The sequence below is a fragment of the Ahaetulla prasina genome, chromosome 1 (genome assembly GCF_028640845.1).
Source record: "Ahaetulla prasina isolate Xishuangbanna chromosome 1, ASM2864084v1, whole genome shotgun sequence".
In the NCBI taxonomy this organism is placed as follows: Eukaryota; Metazoa; Chordata; class Lepidosauria; order Squamata; family Colubridae; genus Ahaetulla; species Ahaetulla prasina.
Window position 1 is genome coordinate 311,059,569 of NC_080539.1, and position 22,473 is coordinate 311,082,041.

Genomic DNA, 22,473 nt, shown 5'->3' on the forward strand with positions numbered 1-22,473 from the left:
TCAAATATTGGAACACTGCTATCATGTCTCCCCTAGTCCTTTTCATTACATTAGACATACCCAGTTCCTGCAACCATTCTTCATATGTTTTAGCCTCCAGTCTCCTAACCATCTTTGTTGCTCTTCTCTGCACTCTTTCTAGAGTCTCCGCATCTTTTTTTTTTTTTACATTGTGGCGACAAAAACTGAATGCAGTATTCCAAGTGTGACCTTACCACATGTATCTAGGTTTGGCTAAAATAGGCAGTGCATGATGTCAGAAAAATCTTTTCACTGGGTGGGGTCATTGTCACAATGTCAGGAATGTCTATCATTCATGAAGTGAAAAGTAGCACCCATTTAATAGCACCACTATTTAATAGAAACAGGAAAGATGGGGATTGAAACAGTTCACCTATGCCTTTCAAATTCTTTTTTTTTTGTCACAACAGTATACACAAGCATCAACATAAAACAACAACACATCATATAAGCATATATATAAGCAAAAGTACGCAATAACTATATTAATTTGATATAATGAAAGGAAACAATAGGATACTTACACCCCATCATAATCACAGCAGTAAATTGTTAGAATAGAATTTCTGCTGATTAAAGAGGCACACAGTATGCTATTACAAGTAAAACTTTTCATGGATTTAGTGGGAGGTTGGTCATAAGCACTCTACACTATCCCTTCTTTTTCTTGCCTCTTAGGCCCTGACCATAGACTGTATTTTCAGTCACCCAAGAAACAATTTCATAATTGACTAATAGTTCACAGTGAATTTTAAATTTTCTGCATCTCACAGATCATGCAGCTGAATTAAAAATGAGGAAAGGAGAAAGAAATGACTTGCTTTTTCTGCAATACATCTTACGTTGTTGCGAGTTTCTGAGAAATCCATTGGGGAAAGCAGCACATCATCTCATATTCTTGTGCATGCAGGCAAATAAATTGAGTACACAGAAATGCCATTTGCCTCCAATCTTTTCCTTCCACAGATACTAATCTTGGTAAGGAACCACAGCTGGAAAGCCACCACCATGAAAGGAGATTCACATGTGGAATGGTATAATGTATAATAAATCCTTGGATATTCCCTGATTATTTAGACTGGGGGGAAAATACTTAATGGATTAATTGCACAAGATGGAATGTTATCAATGTTGCTTATCAGCAGAAGCAGCATCCCAGCCACCTTGCACATAAACAAGCCCATTTAATTTTAATAAAGTCTCTTCCTGCGGAACAATTAGGAATGGAGAATCACTGAGGTGTGGCAGGACTGAGGGACAATGAAAGTAACAGGCTTTTAAAAGAGACACCAGCAAGCATCTGCAATATGTTTAATAGGTCCATCCCTGTGCTTTGAAATGTTAAGATTTGGATGGCCCAGTTGCTTTGTTCTTTGCCACTCTAGGGTGACACATGCCAGACGCTGTGGCAGCTAGAGCTTAATGCATTGATCTTGCTACAGCTTTGAGATTCTTTAAACTACCATGATGGGAAAAGTCAGTTCCAGACTTCCCTTCATTTACTCACACACTGTTTTTAACTTGTCTCCAGAAGTGGGATGACAAGATTCGACCTTCCCACCCCTCTTTCCACATCCCAACCCCCCCGTCTTAACAGGGTGCCCTATTTGGCCATCCCCTTTGCCAGCTGAATGCAACCCCTTCGCTTTCCTTACAAGGGCTGTGGTGCCCCGAGTGTTTCGGACGGCTGTGACTTTTTACCTTCCTTACTCCATTAATGGCCTCACGGCTAGTGGATGGCGTGAAGCCGACCAAATAAGGACAAGGTGCCTGGCTGGTCCCTCCGGAGCCCGAGAGCGACACCGCCACTCCGCCGGGTATAAATGGGTGGCGCTTCCCTAGAGCAAGACCCAGCTGGCGCTCCACAAACCCCCGCGCAGAGAGTGTTGAGCCGGTGAGTAACAACAGCGCAGCTGATCGTCCCCAGCTTTCCTCCCATCGCCGCGGGTGCGTGTGAGGAATGTCCGGGATGGGGGTGGGGGTGGGGAGAGCGTTGCAAATCGGGTCTACCATGGGAGCGGTTGCAAAGTGGCTACCCTACCACCAGAAGTCTTCAGAGTAGCCGAAGCTAAATCGTCCGGTGGCGCTAAAGGAACGGAAACCTCAGCTCTCCGCAATCCTTTCGCGCATCTCAGTTGGCTCGGGGTTTCCACCCAGGAGATCTCTCGGTACCCGAAGTTTTGTAACGCGAGGAAGCACCGTCCGTCCCACCCGCGGTTTCCCTCTATTTCTTTGCTCTCTAATGGGGGGCGGCGGGCTGGGGGGGGAGAGAGAGAACCGCCTACACCCTAGCGAGGACCTTTTTCTTTCTGGTTCTGCCCCGAACGGCTGTAAATTTCCCAAGTTTTCCTACTTTCTTTGCCCCTTTGTTATGGGAAACAAACGCCCGAAGAAACATGCAGCCACCCGCCACCCCTGGAATGGAATGGAATGGAATAGAATAGAAAACTTCGTCACTTTGAATGTAGACTAATCGGCATACATTAAAATGATAAAGGTATTTCTTGCATAATGGAATAGAGTAGAGTAGAGTAAAGTAGAATAGTAGAATAGAATAGAAGAATAGAATCAGAATAGAATAGAATAGAATAGCTTTATTGTCACTTTGCACACTAATCGGCATACATTAAAATGATAAAGGTATTTCTTGCATTCTGACTACCAAAGTATGAAAGCACAAGCCAGATGCCATTGTGCCCTCTAAGTATGAAGGAAAGGCTGCCGGGCGGGGCGGTTCAATAGGGAAACTTCTTTCACAGCCCGGGGGTTCCTGAGACCGATCCCCTAACCTCCAAGTAGCTGGCGGCGATTTCGAGCGGGTTAGGCAACCCAGGCAAAGGCAGTTAGCTGAAGCGACGGGTCGAACGCGTCGCCAAAGGCTTTCTTGGACCTGCGGCAGCCGGAGCGAAAATCGTCCGGTGGCGAGCCTGTGGAGTCCGGACAGTAATCAAATCCACGTGCAGCCGCTCGAACGGGTGAATGGAGAGTGCGCGGCCAAACTGGGACCTCCCGGTCACCAAGGAGGATCCACCCTGCGATCTGGCAGGAGAAACAGCCTCTTAAGAATCGATTCCCGCGTTGCCTGAACGTCTTTTTGCCGAAGCAACTTGTACGTTTCTTGCTGATTCGGGCTTAGGGGAAAGGATTTCCAGACGGGGGGGAGGAGAGAGTAAGAGGAGTGGGGGAGAGAGGGGCTTATCCAACTTCGGCGACTCTAACCGGTAGGCGGCGCCCCCTTCCACGTGGCCTCCAGAGATGGTGAACCTTCGCTGATTTTGTATTTTGCAGCTCCCGCTTTCCTTTCCAAGATGTGTGACGATGAAGAGACCACCGCCCTGGTGTGCGACAACGGCTCAGGTTTGGTGAAAGCGGGCTTCGCGGGTGACGATGCCCCTCGAGCCGTCTTCCCTTCCATTGTAGGCCGCCCTCGGCACCAGGTAACGCTCTCTGAGCGCTTCCGGGAATAGATCGCCCAGGTGTTTTAATCACTGTGATTCAAGTGTATGGTCCAAGCACAGTATTTTTTGTCTTCCTCCTTTCTCCTGTGCTTCTCTAAATCCTACTTGGCTCCAGGAAATATTTAAATTTCTTAGCCCAACTCAGATTCCATTGTCCCCTCAATTTCTTTCTTTCAATAAGTCTCTCTCTCTCTCTCCCCTCCCCCCTCCTTACTATTTTTATTATTTTATTTTATTAACTTATTAAAAATGTTGATTGTAATAGTAAAATCCACTACAAACCAAACTTAAAGCAACAAGGAAAAAGAGTAAAAATGCAAAGAAAAAAAATGAAAGAAAAATAAGAACATAATAAAGAGAAAAAAGTTACTTTTAACCTTCACAAATATAAACAAATTTAGAAACTCTTCATATATATATATTCCTCTATCTAAAATCTTTAGACTTTAATCTTCTTCGGTATCGGCTTTTTAAAATTATTTATCTATGTTATGTCTTATAAAAATCAAACTGGATCTATTTCCCATGAAAAACGATTGTACTTTATCATTAATTCCAAACTCTTATGATAAAAGCTTCAAAATTCTAATTTTATCTCGACCTTTAGTCCATTTATAACTTTCTAAGATCAAATTCATATTCAGTTTTTTTGCTGTTTATTTCAGATTCTTTAAATTCTTCAACATGGTTAAGATTCTTTCATTCAGGACTAGCTGAATACCTTGAACTATGTGACCGGGCTTAATAAACTGACATAATTTGAAAATTAATGACTAGTTACGACCTGCCTCTTCTCTCCCCTTCTCTCCCTCAGCCTTTCCCCATAGATTCTCTCCTCTCCCCTTCTTATTCTCAGGCTGGCCTTGCAGAAGCCTCCTCTGTCCTCTCCTCTCCCCTTCTCTCCCTCAGGCTGGCCCCATTGATCCTCTCCTCTCCCCTTCTCTCCCTCAGGCTGGCCCCACAAAAGCCTCTCTTATCCTACCCCCTTCTCTCTCTCAGGCTGGCCCCCTAGAGCCTCTCCATTCCCCTTCTCTCTCTCAGGCTGGCCCCCTAGATCCACTCCTCTCCCTTTCTCTCCCTCAGGCAGGCCATATAGATTCTCTCCTCTCCCCTTCTCTCCTTCAGGCTGGCCCCCTAGAGCCTCTCCATTCCCTTTCTCTCTCTCAGGCTGGCCCCCTAGAGCCTCTCCTCTCCCTTTCTCTCCCTCAGGCAGGCCATATAGATTCTCTCCTCTCCCCTTCTCTCCTTCAGGCTGGCCCCATAGAGCCTCTCCATTCCCCTTCTCTCTCTCAGGCTGGCCCCCTAGAGCCTCTCCTCTCCCTTTCTCTCCCTCAGGCAGGCCATTTAGATTCTCTCCTCTCCCCTTCTCTCCTTCAGGCTGGCCCCCTAGATCCTCTCCTCTTCTCTCCCTTTCTCTCCCTCAGGCTGGCCCCCTAGATCCACTCCTGCCCCCTTCTCTCCCTCAGGCTGGCTCCATAGAACCTCACCTCTCCCCTTCTCTCCCCTTGCTGGCTCCATAGAGCCTCTCCTCTCACCTTTTCTCCTTCAGGCTAGCCCCATAGATCCCCTCCTCTCCCCTTCTCTCCCTCAGGCTGGCCCCACAAAAGCCTCTCCTCTCCCTCAGGCTGGCCCCACAAAAGCCTCTCCTCTTCCTCAGGCTGGCTCCACAGAAGCCTCTCTTATCCTACCCCCTTCTCTCTCTCAGGCTGGCCCCCTAGAGCCTCTCCATTCCCCTTCTCTCTCTCAGGCTGGCCCCCTAGATCCACTCCTCTCCCTTTCTCTCCCTCAGGCAGGCCATATAGATTCTCTCCTCTCCCCTTCTCTCCTTCAGGCTGGCCCCATAGAGCCTCTCCATTCCCCTTCTCTCTCTCAGGCTGGCCCCCTAGAGCCTCTCCTCTCCCTTCTCTCCCTCAGGCAGGCCATTTAGATTCTCTCCCTTCTCTCCTTCAGGCTGGCCCCTAGATCCTCTCCTCTTCTCTCCCTTCTCTCCCTCAGGCTGGCCCCTAGATCCTCTCCTCCCCTTCTCTCCCTCAGGCTGGCTCCATAGAACCTCACCTCTCCCCTTCTCTCCCCTTGCTGGCTCCATAGAGCCTCTCCTCTCACCTTTTCTCCTTCAGGCTAGCCCCATAGATCCCCTCCTCTCCCCTTCTCTCCCTCAGGCTGGCCCCACAAAAGCCTCTCCTCTCCCACAGGCTGGCCCCACAGAAGCCTCTCTTATCCTACTTCCTTCTCTCCCTCAGGCTGGCCCCATAGATCCTCTCCTGTCCCCTTTTCTCCCTTAGGCTGGCTCCATAGATCCTCTCCTATCCCCTTCTCTCCCTCAGGCTGGACTCACAGAAACATCTCCTATCCTATCCCCTTCTCTTCCTCAGGGTTTCTAGCCCCTTCTCTCCATGAGAGTTGTCCCACAGCAGCCTGTCCTATGCTATCCCATTCTCTTCAGAGTTATTTTCAAGTTGGGAGGGGGAGTAGAACATCTAACTTATTAGCATCAGGGTGTGTTATAATAATATAGGAAATACTAATGCTCTGATGGTCATTTCAAAAAATCCTTTCTTAGTGAGCACGTAGAAGCCAAGAGGAACATACGTAGCAAATTTCAGGTTTGTAGGCTTTACGGTTCTGGACATTTCGTGATTAATACTTGAGTGGTTTTCGCTTTTGTATATATTGTTTGAAGGCAGATCTGCACAGGTTTTTCAAAAAAACTTGTCATTCTGAAGGTCTCTAGTAATTTAATAATAGTTAATGGGCAATTTCCAAAAGTAATTAGAAAATGAGCTTTCTGAACTTAGTGTCCTTTGAAAGTTTCTGATTGGAGAAAAAAATGACTAATCCCATCATTTCTCAGTGCTCAAATCCACAGGAGACCGCTGTCCTGTAGTCTCCTTGTGGGGAGTAGCCATCTAAAGCATACATGGGTAATCTCCCATCCTCTCCTTTCTCTTTTTGAATCTGCTGTATCTTTCCTCTATGCTTCCCGCCTTGTCCATAGTACTTTTGCCATATTTCTTTTTTCCTTCCCATCTTTTCTCAAAATCATAAACATGTGAACTTTACTAGCTGGCAGCAAATTCCAATCCTCCCTAAAAAAAAATCTTATATTCCTTAAACTCTTTTTATTTTCATATAAATACAGTATCGTACTTGGTGGTTTTTTTTTTGGAGAAAAGTGACTGCCTTAAGTTATTTGGTCACATAAATAGGCCTTAGGATCTATTGCAATGCTACACCTTTTTGCAGCAGAAATTGCAATGTTGTGGTAATTTAATCCCAGTACATTTTTTCTTGTTGAAAATGTAATTTAAGAAAACACACACATACACACACACACACACACACACACACACCCCTAACTGCACTATTTCACATAAAGGGAAAATCCAAATGTTATATTGGAGCGATATCTTTATAAGGGCTAATCAAAAAAATCTCACAGGCTTCAAAGTTAGTGAATACAAATTCAGGATTTAGAAGTGAGTCTGCACTGCTGAGTCCGTAAAACCCACTTGCCAAAATCAATGGGTTAAAGGGGTGGTTTGAGAATGTTTCTGAAGTTGAAGGTTGCAGACTGAATAAATTACTAGTAAGTGCTGTAGGTATCAGATTTTGAGTGAAAGAAGGAATGCTGACCATCACTGGTTTGGAAGTGCAGAGGCCTGCTTTTTGTGTTGAGGAAGTAAGAAGAAATCTACCATATTATACCATGTAGTGTTACTTTACCCTTATGTTACATATGTTTAATGGCCATCCAGAAGAATAAAACCATTATGTACATTAAATTGATTGTTAAGTTTAAGGATCTTCATACAGAAGTCAGTGATTTCATGCTGTGTATTTACGATTTCCCAACTTCACACCCACAGATGTATTAGAATTCAACAGCTACACTGGTGAGAGGTTATTATTAAAGTGCAAACACTCACAGAGGGTGTTTCATAGAGAAAGATGGCGGCATCAGGTTTCTGAATCCATGGTATTGTTTTTCATGTCCCTTCTGCCTTTAGGGTGTTATGGTTGGTATGGGCCAGAAAGACTCCTACGTGGGTGATGAAGCACAGAGCAAGAGAGGTATTCTGACTTTGAAATATCCCATTGAACATGGAATAATTACTAATTGGGATGACATGGAAAAAATCTGGCACCATACTTTCTATAATGAACTGCGTGTTGCCCCTGAGGAACATCCCACCCTGCTCACAGAAGCTCCTCTGAATCCCAAAGCCAATCGTGAGAAGATGACCCAAATTATGTTTGAGACCTTCAACGTGCCTGCCATGTATGTGGCAATCCAAGCTGTTCTATCCCTCTATGCTTCTGGACGTACTACAGGTAAAAGTTAATTGTTTTCCTCAGCAGATTCTTTCCTGAACACTGACCTAGTAAATGCTTATATTACGGATAGACAACATGCCCTTCTCTTTCTTTTTTTCAGACTACAGCGACAAATCCTTTAGGGTTGGCCATGTTGGGTGGAGTTGATAAGGGTTGAATTCAAAAGTCACTGAAAGGCATCAGGTTGCCTAATACAGGGGTCTCCAACTTTGGTCCCTTTAAGACTTGTGAACTTCAACTCCCAGAGTTCCTCAGCCAGCAGGCTGAGGGACTCTGGAAGTTGAAGTCCACAAGTCTTAAAGGGACCAAGGTTGGAGACCCCTGGCCTAGTATACAATAGTCCTCGACTTACAACATTTTGCTTAGTGACCGTTCGAAGTTACAATGGCACTGAAAAAAAACTGACTTATGACGGTTTTTCACACTTATAATCGTTGCAGCATCCCCATAGTTGTGTGATTAAAATTCAGATACTTGGCAACTGACTCATGTTTATGACAGTTGTAGTGTTGCAATTGTCGTGTGGGCATCTTTTGTGACCTTCTGACAGGCAAAGTGAATGGGGAATACAGCTTCACTTAACCATGTTACTAACTGCAGCGGTTTGCTTAACAGCTATGGCAAGTAAGATTGTAAAACGGGGCAAAAACTCATTTAAATGTCTCACTTAGCAACATAAATTTTGGGGTCAATTGTGTTCGTAAGTTGAGGACTACATGTTTATATGCTGTATAGTCCTTAAGTAACACTGTCTCTGAGATGCAAAACCAGTTCATTTCATTATTTGAAGCAGCTTTCCCTAGTGGACAGAATTTCAGTCCATTTCATGAAGAAAACCATATTTCTTTATTTAAATGGATGGATTAGAAAAATGCCTGTGGGAGTCAACTTTCCAGATGGCACCCGTATAATGCAGAATTAAATTCAAAACAAAAATGTAAAACCTCAGATTTTAGTATTCTGACAGGTGATTGTGAATGGTGGTACTATTTAAAAATATCATTTTTTAAAAAAAATGATAACACCTCTTGGAAGTTTAATTGCCTCAAATAATTAGCATTTCTTCATTTCCTACAAATTCCCTTGGATGTTATGATTACAGTGACTTAATACTATATTGATTTAGAGAGAATGCCCCCATCCTTCACTTTTGACAAACTGATGCTTTAAACGGTCTGAATACTGGAACAGACATCCACCATAGTGGCAGCTCAAATATATTCATATTTAAAAGTTATCTTAAGAGAAAAGGCATAATCTTTTAATGAACACTGCTTGCTTACCACTGAGAACAGCATTAAGTAGAAATTGTAATTGTAATTTATACATGAAAGGAACGGCAGACTTTACTGAATCAGAAGTGTAATTGTGATATGTATAACATGTGCAATTATTGCACATACGGTAGTAGGTATTTTGATAGAAAGCTATAATAGATACAAACCCACTTCTCTGCTACTCTTCTACAGTTTGGAAAAATAGTATCCTATTTCTGTGCTCAAAATCTAAAATAAAGAATATTACATGCCTATACTGTACATGCTTCCTCCTGCTCTTGAAAAGATGAAAAAAACACTGTCTCAAAGGTACTTTTTCAGGAGCCAACTGGACTTTCTTATGTTTTTCTTTCAAGATGTTTCACTTTTCATCCAAGAAGCTTCTTGAACTTCTTGAATGAGAAGCAAAACATATTCCCAGCTAAAAATCTGTAGAGATTCTCAGTCCTCCAGGACATGGTTGTCCCAAAGATGATTTTTCAGGAGGCAAGTGGACTTCCTTGTTTTTTCTTTGAAGACGTTTTGCTTCTCATCCAAGAAGCTTCTTCAGCTTCTTGAATAAGAAGCAAAACATATTTTCGCTTGGAAGGAATGGAAAGTATATGGAAGGAGTATAAATCCTTCCATTCCCCACCATCCTGTTAAAGCTGAAGAAGCTTCTTGGATGAGAAATGAAACGTCTTCAAAGAAAAAACAAGAAAGTCCAGTCGCTTCTTGAAAAAGCACCTTTGAGACAACCATGACCTGGATGACTGAGAATCTCTACAGAAAATCCAGTTTACTATATTTGAAATACCCATACAAATGATTGTCCTTCACATATTAAGGTAGCAGCATCTGAAATAGTTATTGATCCTGTATGATCTCATGCTGTTTGGATCTCATAACAATTCTTCCCACCTAGGTCCCTTGTAGATGTGTGAATTTTCAAATCAGAATTCTCACCAAAAAGCCATGGCGGCTGGAGAAGTCTGGGAATTTAAATGGTTTCAATTTTAACTCAAGTTAAGGAAGTCTGCCTTTTAACATATTGGAGATTGCCAATACGTTGGGTTAATTATTGCCAGGAATGTCTTTGAAACCTTTATAGTTAAACCATTGTTGAGCTCAGTCAAAAGGCAAAGTTTCCCTCAAACTGAGCTTAGCCTTTGATGGATATGGACAATTAGCGTTCTTGGTAACAGTAGCATGGACATTATTTGCTATTGCTTTATTTCACATGATGACGTTGATGGTGATGATGATTTTTCTTCCCAGCATATAGTGTTTGAACTTTATGGTGGTCTCCCAGCAATGCATTAACCAGTCTGATCCTGCTTAGCTTTGAGGGATCAACCAAATTCAACAGATGCTGCCAATAAATGTACTCAAATGCCGTTGATGATCTCCTGTGCCTGCCATCATCCCATCTTCTGACCATATAGGTCTATAGTCTAATAGATCCAGCTGAGATCAAAGCGGATGCCCTAATAAGAGGGATTCAGGCAGTTAGTTCTACATTTATAATACTAGACATTAAGATATAGCAGAATGATGTTGTGAGACCATGAAAACAAGCACCACTGCTGTATATATCTCAAGGGCCACAGGGTGTAAAAATCATGGGAAAATAAGGAGAATTGTCATCTATAATAGACAAATTTAAGAGTGTATTAGAAACAACTAATTTAGATTCAGCTGAATGGCACAAACTCAAACACAAACTCGCTGTACAGCTAAGTTCTTTGTTTATTAAAATTATCAACTGTTTATTAAAATTATCAACTGCTTGTTTGATAAAATTAGCAAACTGCAACTACAGGATGACATAAATATGAAAGAAAGATCTAGTGAAGCCATTTTGATCCAAAATTGGTTCAAGGAAGCATTAAGGTCTACAGTTGGCTGAAGTTAAGAAAATATTCTCTTTGGCATTTCAACTGGTAAGATACTGAGAATTATTAACTGAGGAAGGTTATGTTTCATGCTCATCTGTCACATCAGACTTTAATTGCACATTCTCTTTGTGTATTGGGGTTTCCCCCCCCGTTCTGTTCTGTTCTCCTAACCTGTATCAGGAGAGGTTGCATGACATGTGCAAGAACATTTTTTAAAAAAATGGTGGCATTATAACAATTTGGGCATTTCTATTTTACAGGTATTGTCCTTGATTCAGGGGATGGAGTCACACACAATGTCCCTATCTATGAAGGTTATGCTCTTCCCCATGCTATTATGCGTCTGGACCTGGCTGGCAGGGATCTGACTGACTACCTCATGAAGATTCTGACAGAACGTGGCTATTCCTTTGTAACAACAGGTAATTACAGTTGAAATGTACTTTGATCACTGTTTATGCCTCTCAAAAGTGAATTTAAAAAGTTACTGTTGATATATATACAGTGGTGGGATTCAGCCAGTTCGCACCACTTCGGGAGAACCGGGTGTTAACTTTCTGAGCAGTTTGATGAATTGGTTTTGGAAGAAATAATTAAGGCAGAGAACCAGTTGTTAAATTATTTGAATCCCAACACTGTGTGTATGTGTGTGTGTATGTGTGTATGTATGTATGTATGTATGTATGTATGTATATACATATATATATACATACATATATACATACATACATATATACATACATACATATATACATATATATATATATATATATATATATATATATATATATATATATATATATATATATATATATATATATATATATGTGTGTGTAGGTCTTTGGTTATTCGGGTTTTCTCCCGCGTAAAATTGGAAGTGTCTTGGCGACGTTTCGACGAAGTCTCATTCGTCATCTTCAGGCTTCAGCTTGCTTCTGGGAGCAATGTGGGATTGCAGCTGTTTCTTCCTTTTTAACTGCTAGTGGGGGTTTGAACTGATTGGGTGGGAGCTTGGCTGTGCTCTGATTGGATGGGGGTTTTTTTGTGCTTTGATTGGCTGGGGGTGTGTCCTGTGTTGGTGGGGGCTTGGTTGTGCTCAGATTAGTCTGATTTGCAGGGGGATTTGAGCTGGTGAGCTGCACTGCTGTTGTTTGGCTTCGTGTTCGTGGTCGAAGCACGAAGCTGAAGCCTGAAGATGACAAATAAGACTTCGTCGAAACATCGCCAAGACACTTCCAATTTTACGCGGGAGAAAACCCGAATAACCAAAGACCTACATATATATATATATATAGAGAGAGAGAGAGAGAGAGAGGGAGAGAGAGGGAGAGAGAGTGTTGAGTATGCACATAAGCTTAGCAGTGAAATTTTCAGTGTTGTATCAAATTAAAAAGTTGTGTGGGATCTAGATTGCTTCTACATCATCTCTATTTTTCCATAATTTTTCCCATCATCAGATATGGTGAAGCCCTATCTGATTCCATTTCTAAGCATTCTGTAAAAATTATTTGAGGATATATGACCAAATAATAATAATAATGACCAAACTGAACTATGGGGAGACAATTTTTAACTTCAGTTTTGCTTGCGTTCTTCTTAGCCTCTATCATTTCCTTCTTTCTATACATTTTTGATTTTGTCTTTTCAGCTGAACGTGAGATTGTCCGTGACATTAAGGAGAAATTATGTTATGTTGCTCTGGACTTTGAGAATGAAATGGCTACAGCAGCCTCCTCCTCTTCTCTAGAGAAAAGTTATGAGTTGCCTGATGGACAGGTCATCACAATTGGGAATGAGCGTTTCCGCTGTCCAGAAACCCTTTTCCAACCATCTTTTATTGGTAAGGAATTTTTTTTACATGGAAGCTTAAAGTTACTTTAGTCTTGGCTGGCTGACTGGCTGCTGGTTTAATTGCTCCTCTGTGAAGTAGGAATTTACTGTGAAGTAAACTCTGAAGGAAATATAAAATTAAAAGGATGCAAAATGAAAAAAGAGAAAACATTTTGGAAATAATAAAAATCAGTAACAATATCAATCAAAAATGCATATTGTCCTCTGGGCTGATGACCCTGCTAAACTATTAGTGGGGACATACTGCAACAAATGAAAAGACAGGGCAGAAATTAAATTAAATTAAATTGAAACAAATACAGCCCAAAGAAATACATACACTTGCTCCTCCAGCAGCATTAAGAAATATTTTGAAATAACTTTTGGAGGGACTGTCTATGGGTGTTGGACTTAAGAATTGGAAAGGACTTAAGACGTTGGCTGGAAGTGGCTTTGCAGCCTCAGGTTATGCATTTGTATTCAAAAGGATGAGAAAGAAAAGTCCATGAGTTAGTTAGACTCCAGCTGATTAGGAGTCTTGTCTTGGAGTACCAATCTACCTACATTATACACACTGTTGGAAAGATGTTTGAGTACTATTGTTGACTACAATTAATTCAGGACTTTTCCCTCATTCCAGGAACCACTGCATGTCTTACCTGCAATAGAGACATTTGTTCTGGACACAGGGGGCATCATTTTATGACCTTATAGTAATATTTTGAAACTACCTTGCAAATGTGATAAATGGGATTGACATTTCTAATTTTTTTTAAACAAAGGAACATAAATCAATATAACAGTGAAACTGGCTACCGGCAGCTGTTGCTGTAGAGTTCTCATTCCATCTAGCCAAACGATTTTTAAAAATCCTGCATTCAGTTACTATTTTTGGAATGTGTTTGCCTCCTGTGTGGAATTACTGCAGCAATGCCAATAAATAAAGTTGTCAGAAGCATGACAACTCTTATTTCGATCTTAATTAATTACTTACATTGAAATTACTCACTTAACGATATGAGAATTTTCTTCACCAGCAAAATAAAAAAAATAATTTAAAATGTTTAATTCTTGGGCACATCTTTATCTCTGGCTGTCTCTCTACTTCAACATACAATGCGACCATTACCATAAATTAATACATAGGCCAGGAATATCTGCTAAAGGCACAAATTCCTTTCCTTTTCTGGTACAAATGATTTCATGCACAATCACGCTGCCTTGGGTATAAAGGTATATATATATAAAAAAGCACAAATACCTTTGAAGTACACTTTGGTTTGGCTTTGGTTAACCTTGACTATATTCAAGAGAAGAATTCTAGCCTTGCATAAATGTGCCTACAGGGCTAATTTTTTTTATCCCTCCACAGTGTTGAATTTAGAATGGCAGTCTTGACTGTGTCAGATCCATTATGTTGCTAATCTCAAAGTGAAGCTGAATATCTTTTAAAAAAAGATGGGCATTTATTAACATGGAATTTGTGGCTTGGATATGTGTATTCCACCCACTCCCCATTTTTGGTTTATTTTGATTTCAGCGTGGCCATCTTTAATTACAGTACATTTTAGATGGTTAATTTATATGAATTTATATAAAATCAGGTAAAATGCCTAGGAGCTCCACCCTGTGATCACTTAACAAGGGGGAAAAAAAGCAAGTGTAGATTCATATTCTTCAAGACCAATTTTAGTCATGATAGAAAAACTAATTTCCCTTTGCAACGGATGATGCATCAAATCTTTATAATACAAGGCTTGTGGATTTAGGAGCAGTTGTTCATCAGCTGTTGCCTTGTTATGGATCTAATTTCAGTTCACTTTAAGATGCCACCTGTCAACTAATACATTGGAATGTAACCCTTGAATTTGTATTTCTGATGTAAGTTTTTCTTATGTTCACTGGTAAGCTTCTGTTCATACTTTCATCATTTATTTATTTTTTGCCTTCATATATGCAATCTTGACTTTTTTTTTCTTATTCAAGCACATGTGCTAATATCCATTGCATCTCAGAGTTCTCACGTGCAAGTTGTCAGTTTGTAAGCTATGGCTGTCATGTACTGTATCACACCAAAACTGTTATCTGTAATGACACTTGTTCCAATGTCATTTTCATTAATTTTATTTGAATTTATATAAGCTACACCTCCAAATCCAACTCAAATGTATTTTCACATGGGGTGTCCTGGTCAATTCAATATGCCTCCATAAGACTAGTTGTCTATGACAATGTGCTGCCATAAGACCAGTTGTTCTTATGCCTTTTTGTCCATGCAGCAGAGATAGCCACATCAAATGATTCAATACATGAGATAGAAAAATAGATAGCAAAAATTCTCTTGTATAAATTCCTAGAGGAGGAGAGAAAGCAATAACTGGCTCTATGTGAAATTCTCTGATTTTTGTGACATTTTTTGTCACAAAGCAAAACCAAATCCTTCCTTCCAAATTGACCTGTACTTTGATCAGGTCTGGTTTAAGAAAAGAGTTTTGGATTCAAAGGTTGCATATAATATTTTATGGAAGACTGAGGGCTGCGAAGCAGATGATGCCATGTCACATATGCAGGCTGGTGTTTTTAAGGGGATTTTGGGAAAGATATTTGCCTGTTAATAGAGGCATGCCTTCTTAGGACTTACATTACAGGTGCATCCTACTTTCAAGTGGTAAAAATATGTAGTCACTTTTCTTCAATTACAAAAAGGAAACCATCTATAACCTACAGAAAATGAGTCCAGGAATTCCATAGGGCTATATGTGTGAGGTCTGCCCATGCCTAATGTATTAATTACCTAATGTACCTTCTATTTTTATAAAAAATTCTTATTTGAGGAATGCTTTTTTGTTTTTACTTTTTTCCTTATAGCTTTCTGCTATTAATAATGCTCAAATGTTGTGCTTCCTCTATACCTCATTGGTCAGTAGCCTATCAATATTCATTTTTTCCCAAGGTATGGAATCTGCTGGCATTCATGAAACTACCTATAACAGCATAATGAAGTGTGATATTGACATCCGTAAAGATCTGTATGCCAACAACGTACTCTCAGGTGGTACTACCATGTACCCTGGCATTGCTGATCGTATGCAGAAAGAAATCACTGCTTTGGCTCCCAGCACAATGAAAATTAAGGTGTGAAACTTGTTTCATATAACAAACTTCCAAGTCTCTGTGAAGTGTGCTTTTGAAAAGATTGAAGTAACTTTGTAAGTCTCCTAACTAAAGGTTCAATAAAATCTGTAGCCAATGCTTCTCTAGGATTATCCCAAAGGTGATTTTTTCAAGATTTTCTGGTTTTTCTTTGAAGAGGTTTCGCTTCTCATCCAAGAAGCTTCTTCAGCTCTGACTGGATGGTGGGGAATGGAAGGATTTATACTCCTTCCATATACTTTCAATTCCCCACCATCCAGTCAGAGCTGAATAAGCTTCTTGGATGAGAAGTGAAACTTCTTCAAAGAAAAACCCAGAAAGTCCAGTTTGCCTCTTGAAAAAAGCACTTTTGGGGCAACCATGACCTGGATGACGAGAATCTCCATAGACATTTCTCTAGGGTTAAAACTGTTTTATTGAACAATGCTCATCTACGTGGCCTTAGAATGGAGAAGGTTTCAATTTTAAAGAATATATTTATTGGAAGGGAAGATTTTCTCTTTTCTACTTCCTAAAAAAGATATAGACTTTTAGTACAATTTGTGCCCTGATGTCTCACTGTTAAGAAGTCATTGTTATTAGAAACAATTTAAATCAAGTTGTGTTGCCCACAAACCTAGGCTGATACAGCTCCTTCTGAAATAAACTTCTTGCTTATTTTCCCCATTTAGATCATTGCTCCCCCTGAGCGAAAGTACTCAGTCTGGATTGGAGGCTCCATCTTGGCATCTCTTTCAACCTTCCAGCAGATGTGGATCAGCAAACAGGAGTACGATGAGGCTGGTCCATCTATTGTCCACCGCAAATGTTTCTAAGCATCTTCCCATACCCTTTGCCACAAATTACCCACTCAGGATGATGTGCTTCTTGAAATAATTTTTCCCCCCGGTAATCCTTCCTGAACTAGGTTCGGTTATAATGTACAGTTTGTTTACACATGCCCGTGCAATTTATTATGCTTCTTTGAATATTTATTGCTTTATAAATAAACAAGATCTGGGATTTGCAATGTAAATATGTTATGTAGTCTGATTTTTTAAAATAAAAATTTATCTGATGACAGTATATTTAAAAAAAACAGTAGTATTAATGTAAGTAAAATATATAGACAGAAAAGACAATTACTTTTTTTGTTAAACCACGAGAGCTTAAAAATACTACAAATTCATAAAATCAGTTAAATTAGCAAAAAAATTGAGAACATTCCATGAGCACAATCCTTAAAAATCACAAATCTCTATTCTAGTCACTAGTTTAGTGACTAGTGAGAAAATATTTAATAAGCTGTCTCCACTCAAGAGTTGTGTTTATTTGTCAAATTTTTAAGCCACTCAATTTCAACTAATCTCTGTTTCCACCCAGGGGTAGACTGGAGATTTGCATCTTAGTTCTATTGTTGACATTGGAAAGCATCCTTTTGTATTTGAATGTATAATTTTACAGAAAGAGTTTTTGAAAGCACTCTCACCAAATACATAGATTTATAAAACAGTCTGTTCTATGAGTTTTTGCAAGCTTATATTTGGAGCTATCCAAGAAAAAAAAACCCCACCTATCCTTTTCTCAACCTGCCTTGAAGAAGTATTTCGCAAAGTAAACTGGGCAAAAGATGGAATAAAAATCAATGGTGCCTATTTAAAACACACAAAATTTGCAGATGACGTTATTCTCTTCTCATAAGACCCAAAAGAGTTACAAAGACCCATATGAGAGGTGCACAAAGCAGGAAAACCATTTGGCTTAAAATTAAACCTGAAAAAGAGCCAGGTTATGTTTAATAAATTCAGCAAAGGAAGTAGGTTTTTTTTATATCTGGAGAAGAACTAGATGTAGTGGACTACTACATATACCTTGGCTAATGGATCTCTATGGAAGATGACACAAAAAAGGAAATCAAATTAGCATGTTAAATGTGGCTGGCAGGCATTTGCCAAATTAAGTGTAATTTTCAAAGACAATCTCTCCCTATGCCTGAAAAGTTTTTTGATCAGTGTGTGCTACTTGCTATAACATATGCCAGTGAAACATGGCCGCTAACCTGAGAATTGATACAAAAGCTATGTGTGATGCAAAGACTCATGGAAAGAGTCATGGAAAGATACTCAGCAACGCAAGACAAGATAGAAAGGCCTGCACATGGATTAGAGAACAAATTAAAATATATGATGCCATCAAGAGAGTAAAAGAATTGAAATGGAGATGGGGAGGTCACATAGCAAGAACAACAGATGGCAGGTGGACTAAGGCATCATAGAATGGATTCCACTTGATAAAAAGCATCCACAAAAGAGATCTAAAACAAGATGGAGCAACAACAGCAGCATGTATTGTGGGTCCAACTGGCAAAGAAAAGTTCAAGACCGTATTGTTTGAAAACATGCAGAAGAGGCTTTTATGCAGCAGTGGATACACAATGGCTAGAATGATGATGACAGTGATGATATTTGGAGCATCAGTGATACCATCTAGCCCAGTGTGGGATTCAAGTAATTTAACAACCGGTTCTCTGCCCTAATGATTTCTTCCAACAACCAGTTTGCCAAACTGCTCAGAAAGTTAACAACCGGTTCTCCCGAAGAAGAGCAAACTGGCTGAATCCTACCACTGATCAAGCCCCCTTGTGTTCTATGACCTGTTTTTGTGTATCTTCCCAAATTACATTGAGCCAGTTGGGTATTTTTTAAATCCTCAAGGCAGCGTTCTTGGACCAACGCTCTTCATACTATACATAAATGATCTCTGTGACCATATCTCAAGTTATTGTGTTCTATTTGCTGACGATGTCAAACTATTTAACACCACCAACAATACTACTACCCTTCAAAAAGACCTTGACTTTGTATCCGATTGGTCTAAAACTTGGCAACTCCAAATCTCAACCAGCAAATGCTCAGTCTTACATATTGGGAAAAAAGCCCCAAACACTAAGTACAAGCTTGATGGACATTACCTTACAGATGACCCCCACCCTGCTAAAGACCTTGGAGTTTTCATATCAAATGATCTAAGTGCCAAAGCCCACTGCAACTACATAGCAAAAAAGGCTCTAAGAGTTGTAAACCTAATTTTGCGTAGCTTTTTTTCCAAAAACTCTACACTACTAACCAGAGCATACAAAACATTTGCTAGACCTATTCTTGAATACAGTTCATCTGTCTGGAACCCATACCATATCTCTGACATTAATACAATTGAACGTGTCCAGAAATATTTTACAAGAAGAGTTCTCCGCTCCTCTGAAAACAGCAAAATACCTTATACTACCAGACTTGAAATCTTGGGATTAGAAAACTTAGAACTCCACCGACTCTGACAAGAGTGTGTGTTTAACACACAGAATCATCTATTGCAATGTCCTTCCTGATAAAGACTACTTCAGCTTGAATAACAATATTACAAGAGCAAACAATAGATTCAAACTTAATGTTAACCGCTTCAATCTTGATTGCAGAAAATATGACTTTTGTAACAGAGTTGTTAACGCTTGGAACATACTACCTGACTCTGTAGTCTCTTCTCAAACTCCCAAAAGCTTTAACCAAAAACTGTCTACCATTGACCTCACCCCATTCCTAAGAAGACTATAAGGGGTGTGCATAAGTGCACAAAAGTGCCTACCGTTCCTGTCCTATTGTTTCCTTTTATTGTATGTGCTTGTATATAATGTTATACACAAAATAAAATTTAAAAAAATCATCATAATGATGATGATGATGATCATCATCATCATCTTAGCCATTGTCTATCCACTCTAGGATGAAAGCTTCTTTCACATGTTTCTAACCTGTATGGTTCTGCGCTTTTTTTTGGCCAATTGGGCTCATAATATTTGTTGATGTCATTGATCCATTGTCGATCAATGACATCAGCAAGATTGGCATCTTTCCACATGCCAATTTTTAAACACTATTTGATAATAAATAGTGGAAAGTTGAAACTTCAAATTAATCTGTCTGGATTAAACAGTGAGAAATTCTTTTTGTTCAGTGTAACCTCATACCATTACGTAGTTAAATAGGAGTTTTCAGTTCACACAATAAACAAAACTAGGCATGTTGAACTAAAGGAAATCAGTATTTTTTAAAGAAAACTCTATTTTTTTTAAGTTCAGGCATCAGTGTGTTAGCTTGACTATTCAAGCACTTTTCATTAGAATGAAGATGGTAAAATATTGTATTCCAGTTATCTGTCCATACCTGAGCTGCATTTGCATGACAAATTTACTCATGATCCCTTAACCATGGTTGTTTATTCAACTACATTGGATTGTAAATAAATTACAAGGCTGGGCTTACACAGCACCTACGTTCATTAAGCTCACTTAACCACTTTTTTTAGGTACAAGTGTGAACCAGGGAACCAGCTATCCAGTTACTTACCTATTAAGACTATCACTGTCACCTGCATGATAGTACACCTATGTTACTATCATCCCCTCTCCCCCTTCCACTTCAAAGTGGCAAACTACTCAAGTTCTAATTTAATTGATTCTGGAATAGCCACAGAGAATTGTCCTGCGCTGCTGATTATTCTTGTTAGTTGCAAAGTCGTGCCCGACCCATCGCGACCCCATGGACAATGTTCCTCCAGGCTTTCCTGTCCTCTGCCATCTTCTGGAGTCCATTTAAGCTCATGCCTACTGCTTCAGCAACTCCATCCAGACACCTTGTTCTCTGTCATCCCATTCTTCTTTTGCCCTCAATCGTTCCCAGCATGAGGCTCTTCTCCAGTGAGTCCTTCTTTCTCATTAGGTGGCCAAAGTATTTCAGTTTCATCTTCAGGATTGGCCTTCTAAAGAGCAGTCAGGATTGATCTCCTCTAGGACTGACTGGTTTGATTGCCTTGCAGTCCAAGGGACTCGCAGGAGTCTTCTCCAGCACCATAGTTCAAAGGCCTGATTATTACAAGTAGAAAATACGGAATACCTCAAGCTTCCAGCTTGTGCTCAGCTTGAAGCTGAAGCAGAAGTCACCCAAATATTTCCTTGTGCAACACATGCAGCAAAGAATGTTCCTACCAGGAGCTGAAGCCAACTAGAAGACGTTTTAACCTTTCTGCTACACCTATTCACCTGGACGTGAGTCTCTGCTCAATGAAACTTCCTACCATTTTACCAAGCGTGGCCTCTGGATATTCTGTGTAGTCCTTGCATTCTGGTGATGCTATTCAGTTTGCTGTGAGGCAGAGGCAAACAAAGGAACGTGATAAAGATAAAAATAGCCAATCTAATTTTAACTCAAGCAGAAAGGTACTTTCTTTACAGGGGATAAATAACAGAACTCAGCCCTTGCTATTTGGCAAATCTGGTCTTTCATGCAACCAATGAAATTGAAGAAAGACCAGGAGCTGGAGATTTGTTCCTTAAAAAAAAAGTATGATAGGGAGTAAATGGGAGATAACTTGAAAGGTTATCTACGTTGTCCAAACCCATATGGTCCACAGAGTTTATTTGAAAAGTAAGGCTAAATGGTGTAAACCAGGGGTCTCCAAACTTGGCAACTTTAAGACTTGTGGACTTCAACTCCCAGAACTCTGGGAGTTGAAGTCCACAAGTCTTAAAGTTGCCAAGTTTGGACACCTCTGGTATAAACAAACACTTCGCTTGGTGATCCAATAGTAGAGAATGTATGTTGGGTTTTGGTGGTGTTGAGCTTGTTTATTTTCAGTAGATCATTACCAGGCTAGGAAACATCATGAACTTCCACTTACATTGATGTTGTTACTTAGGCTGCTCATGAATATCTGCTGGAAATCAATCGAGCTCAGGCAGCATCAAAACCCAACTTTGCTTGGAAACTCAATAAGTGACTTCTTCCATCAATAAAAGAAGCTGCTTAACCCCATTTTCATGTCAGAGAGGATGAACTCTGAAGTGACAGAATTTACCTACCGCTGCCCACTTATGTACATTCATTTTGAGAATCTGATATACCAGCCCTCTTCTCTAACTCCAGGTGTGTCAAAATTATAATCCCTAGGAGTCAAAAGTAGCATTCTAACGGTCACATTGCATTGTTTGTTATTTTGAAAAATTCAAAAATGTCCAATACATCATGCAAATGATATACAGATAGTCCTTGCTTAACAAAGGTAATTGGCAATTACTGTATTTTTTGGACTATAAGACGTTCCAGAATATAAGATGCACCTGGATTTTGGGGAGTAAAACAAGAAAGAAAAATCTGCCCCTGCTTCTGCCTCCCAGCAATTTGCCTCCTTGCAGCAAACAGCAAATAGCCTGGTCAGCTTCAGCAAAGCCTGATTTAGCACGAGCAGCTGATTAGCGGTTTGATCTGCCTCCCGGAATATCACCTATCAGCTGTTCTAGGCTGTAGGGATCGCCCCTGGCCATCGCCACTGTCGTTGTCCATCACTGCTGCTGCCCATTGACATCTCTGCATGCCCCATTTTTGGCCTCCATGCCTCCCATTTACGGCCCCTGCACGCCCCATTTTTGGCCTTTGTGCTCCCCATTTTTGGCCTGGGTAAAAGGTTGCTGGGTAGGCTTAATGCCACTACATG

General features: G+C 40.3%; 1 protein-coding gene across 1 annotated transcript; it reads left to right on the forward strand.

Annotated features, from left to right (window-relative positions):
• Positions 1-1,627: 1,627 nt before the first annotated feature.
• On the forward strand, positions 1,628-16,966 carry ACTC1 (actin alpha cardiac muscle 1). The gene is made up of 7 exons (XM_058162174.1): positions 1,628-1,915; positions 3,310-3,458; positions 7,487-7,811; positions 11,229-11,390; positions 12,617-12,808; positions 15,752-15,933; positions 16,623-16,966. The coding sequence occupies exons 2-7, from the start codon at positions 3,330-3,332 to the stop codon at positions 16,764-16,766; spliced, it is 1,134 nt and encodes a 377-aa protein (XP_058018157.1). The 5' UTR covers positions 1,628-1,915; positions 3,310-3,329; the 3' UTR covers positions 16,767-16,966.
• The last annotated feature ends 5,507 nt before the right edge of the window (positions 16,967-22,473 follow it).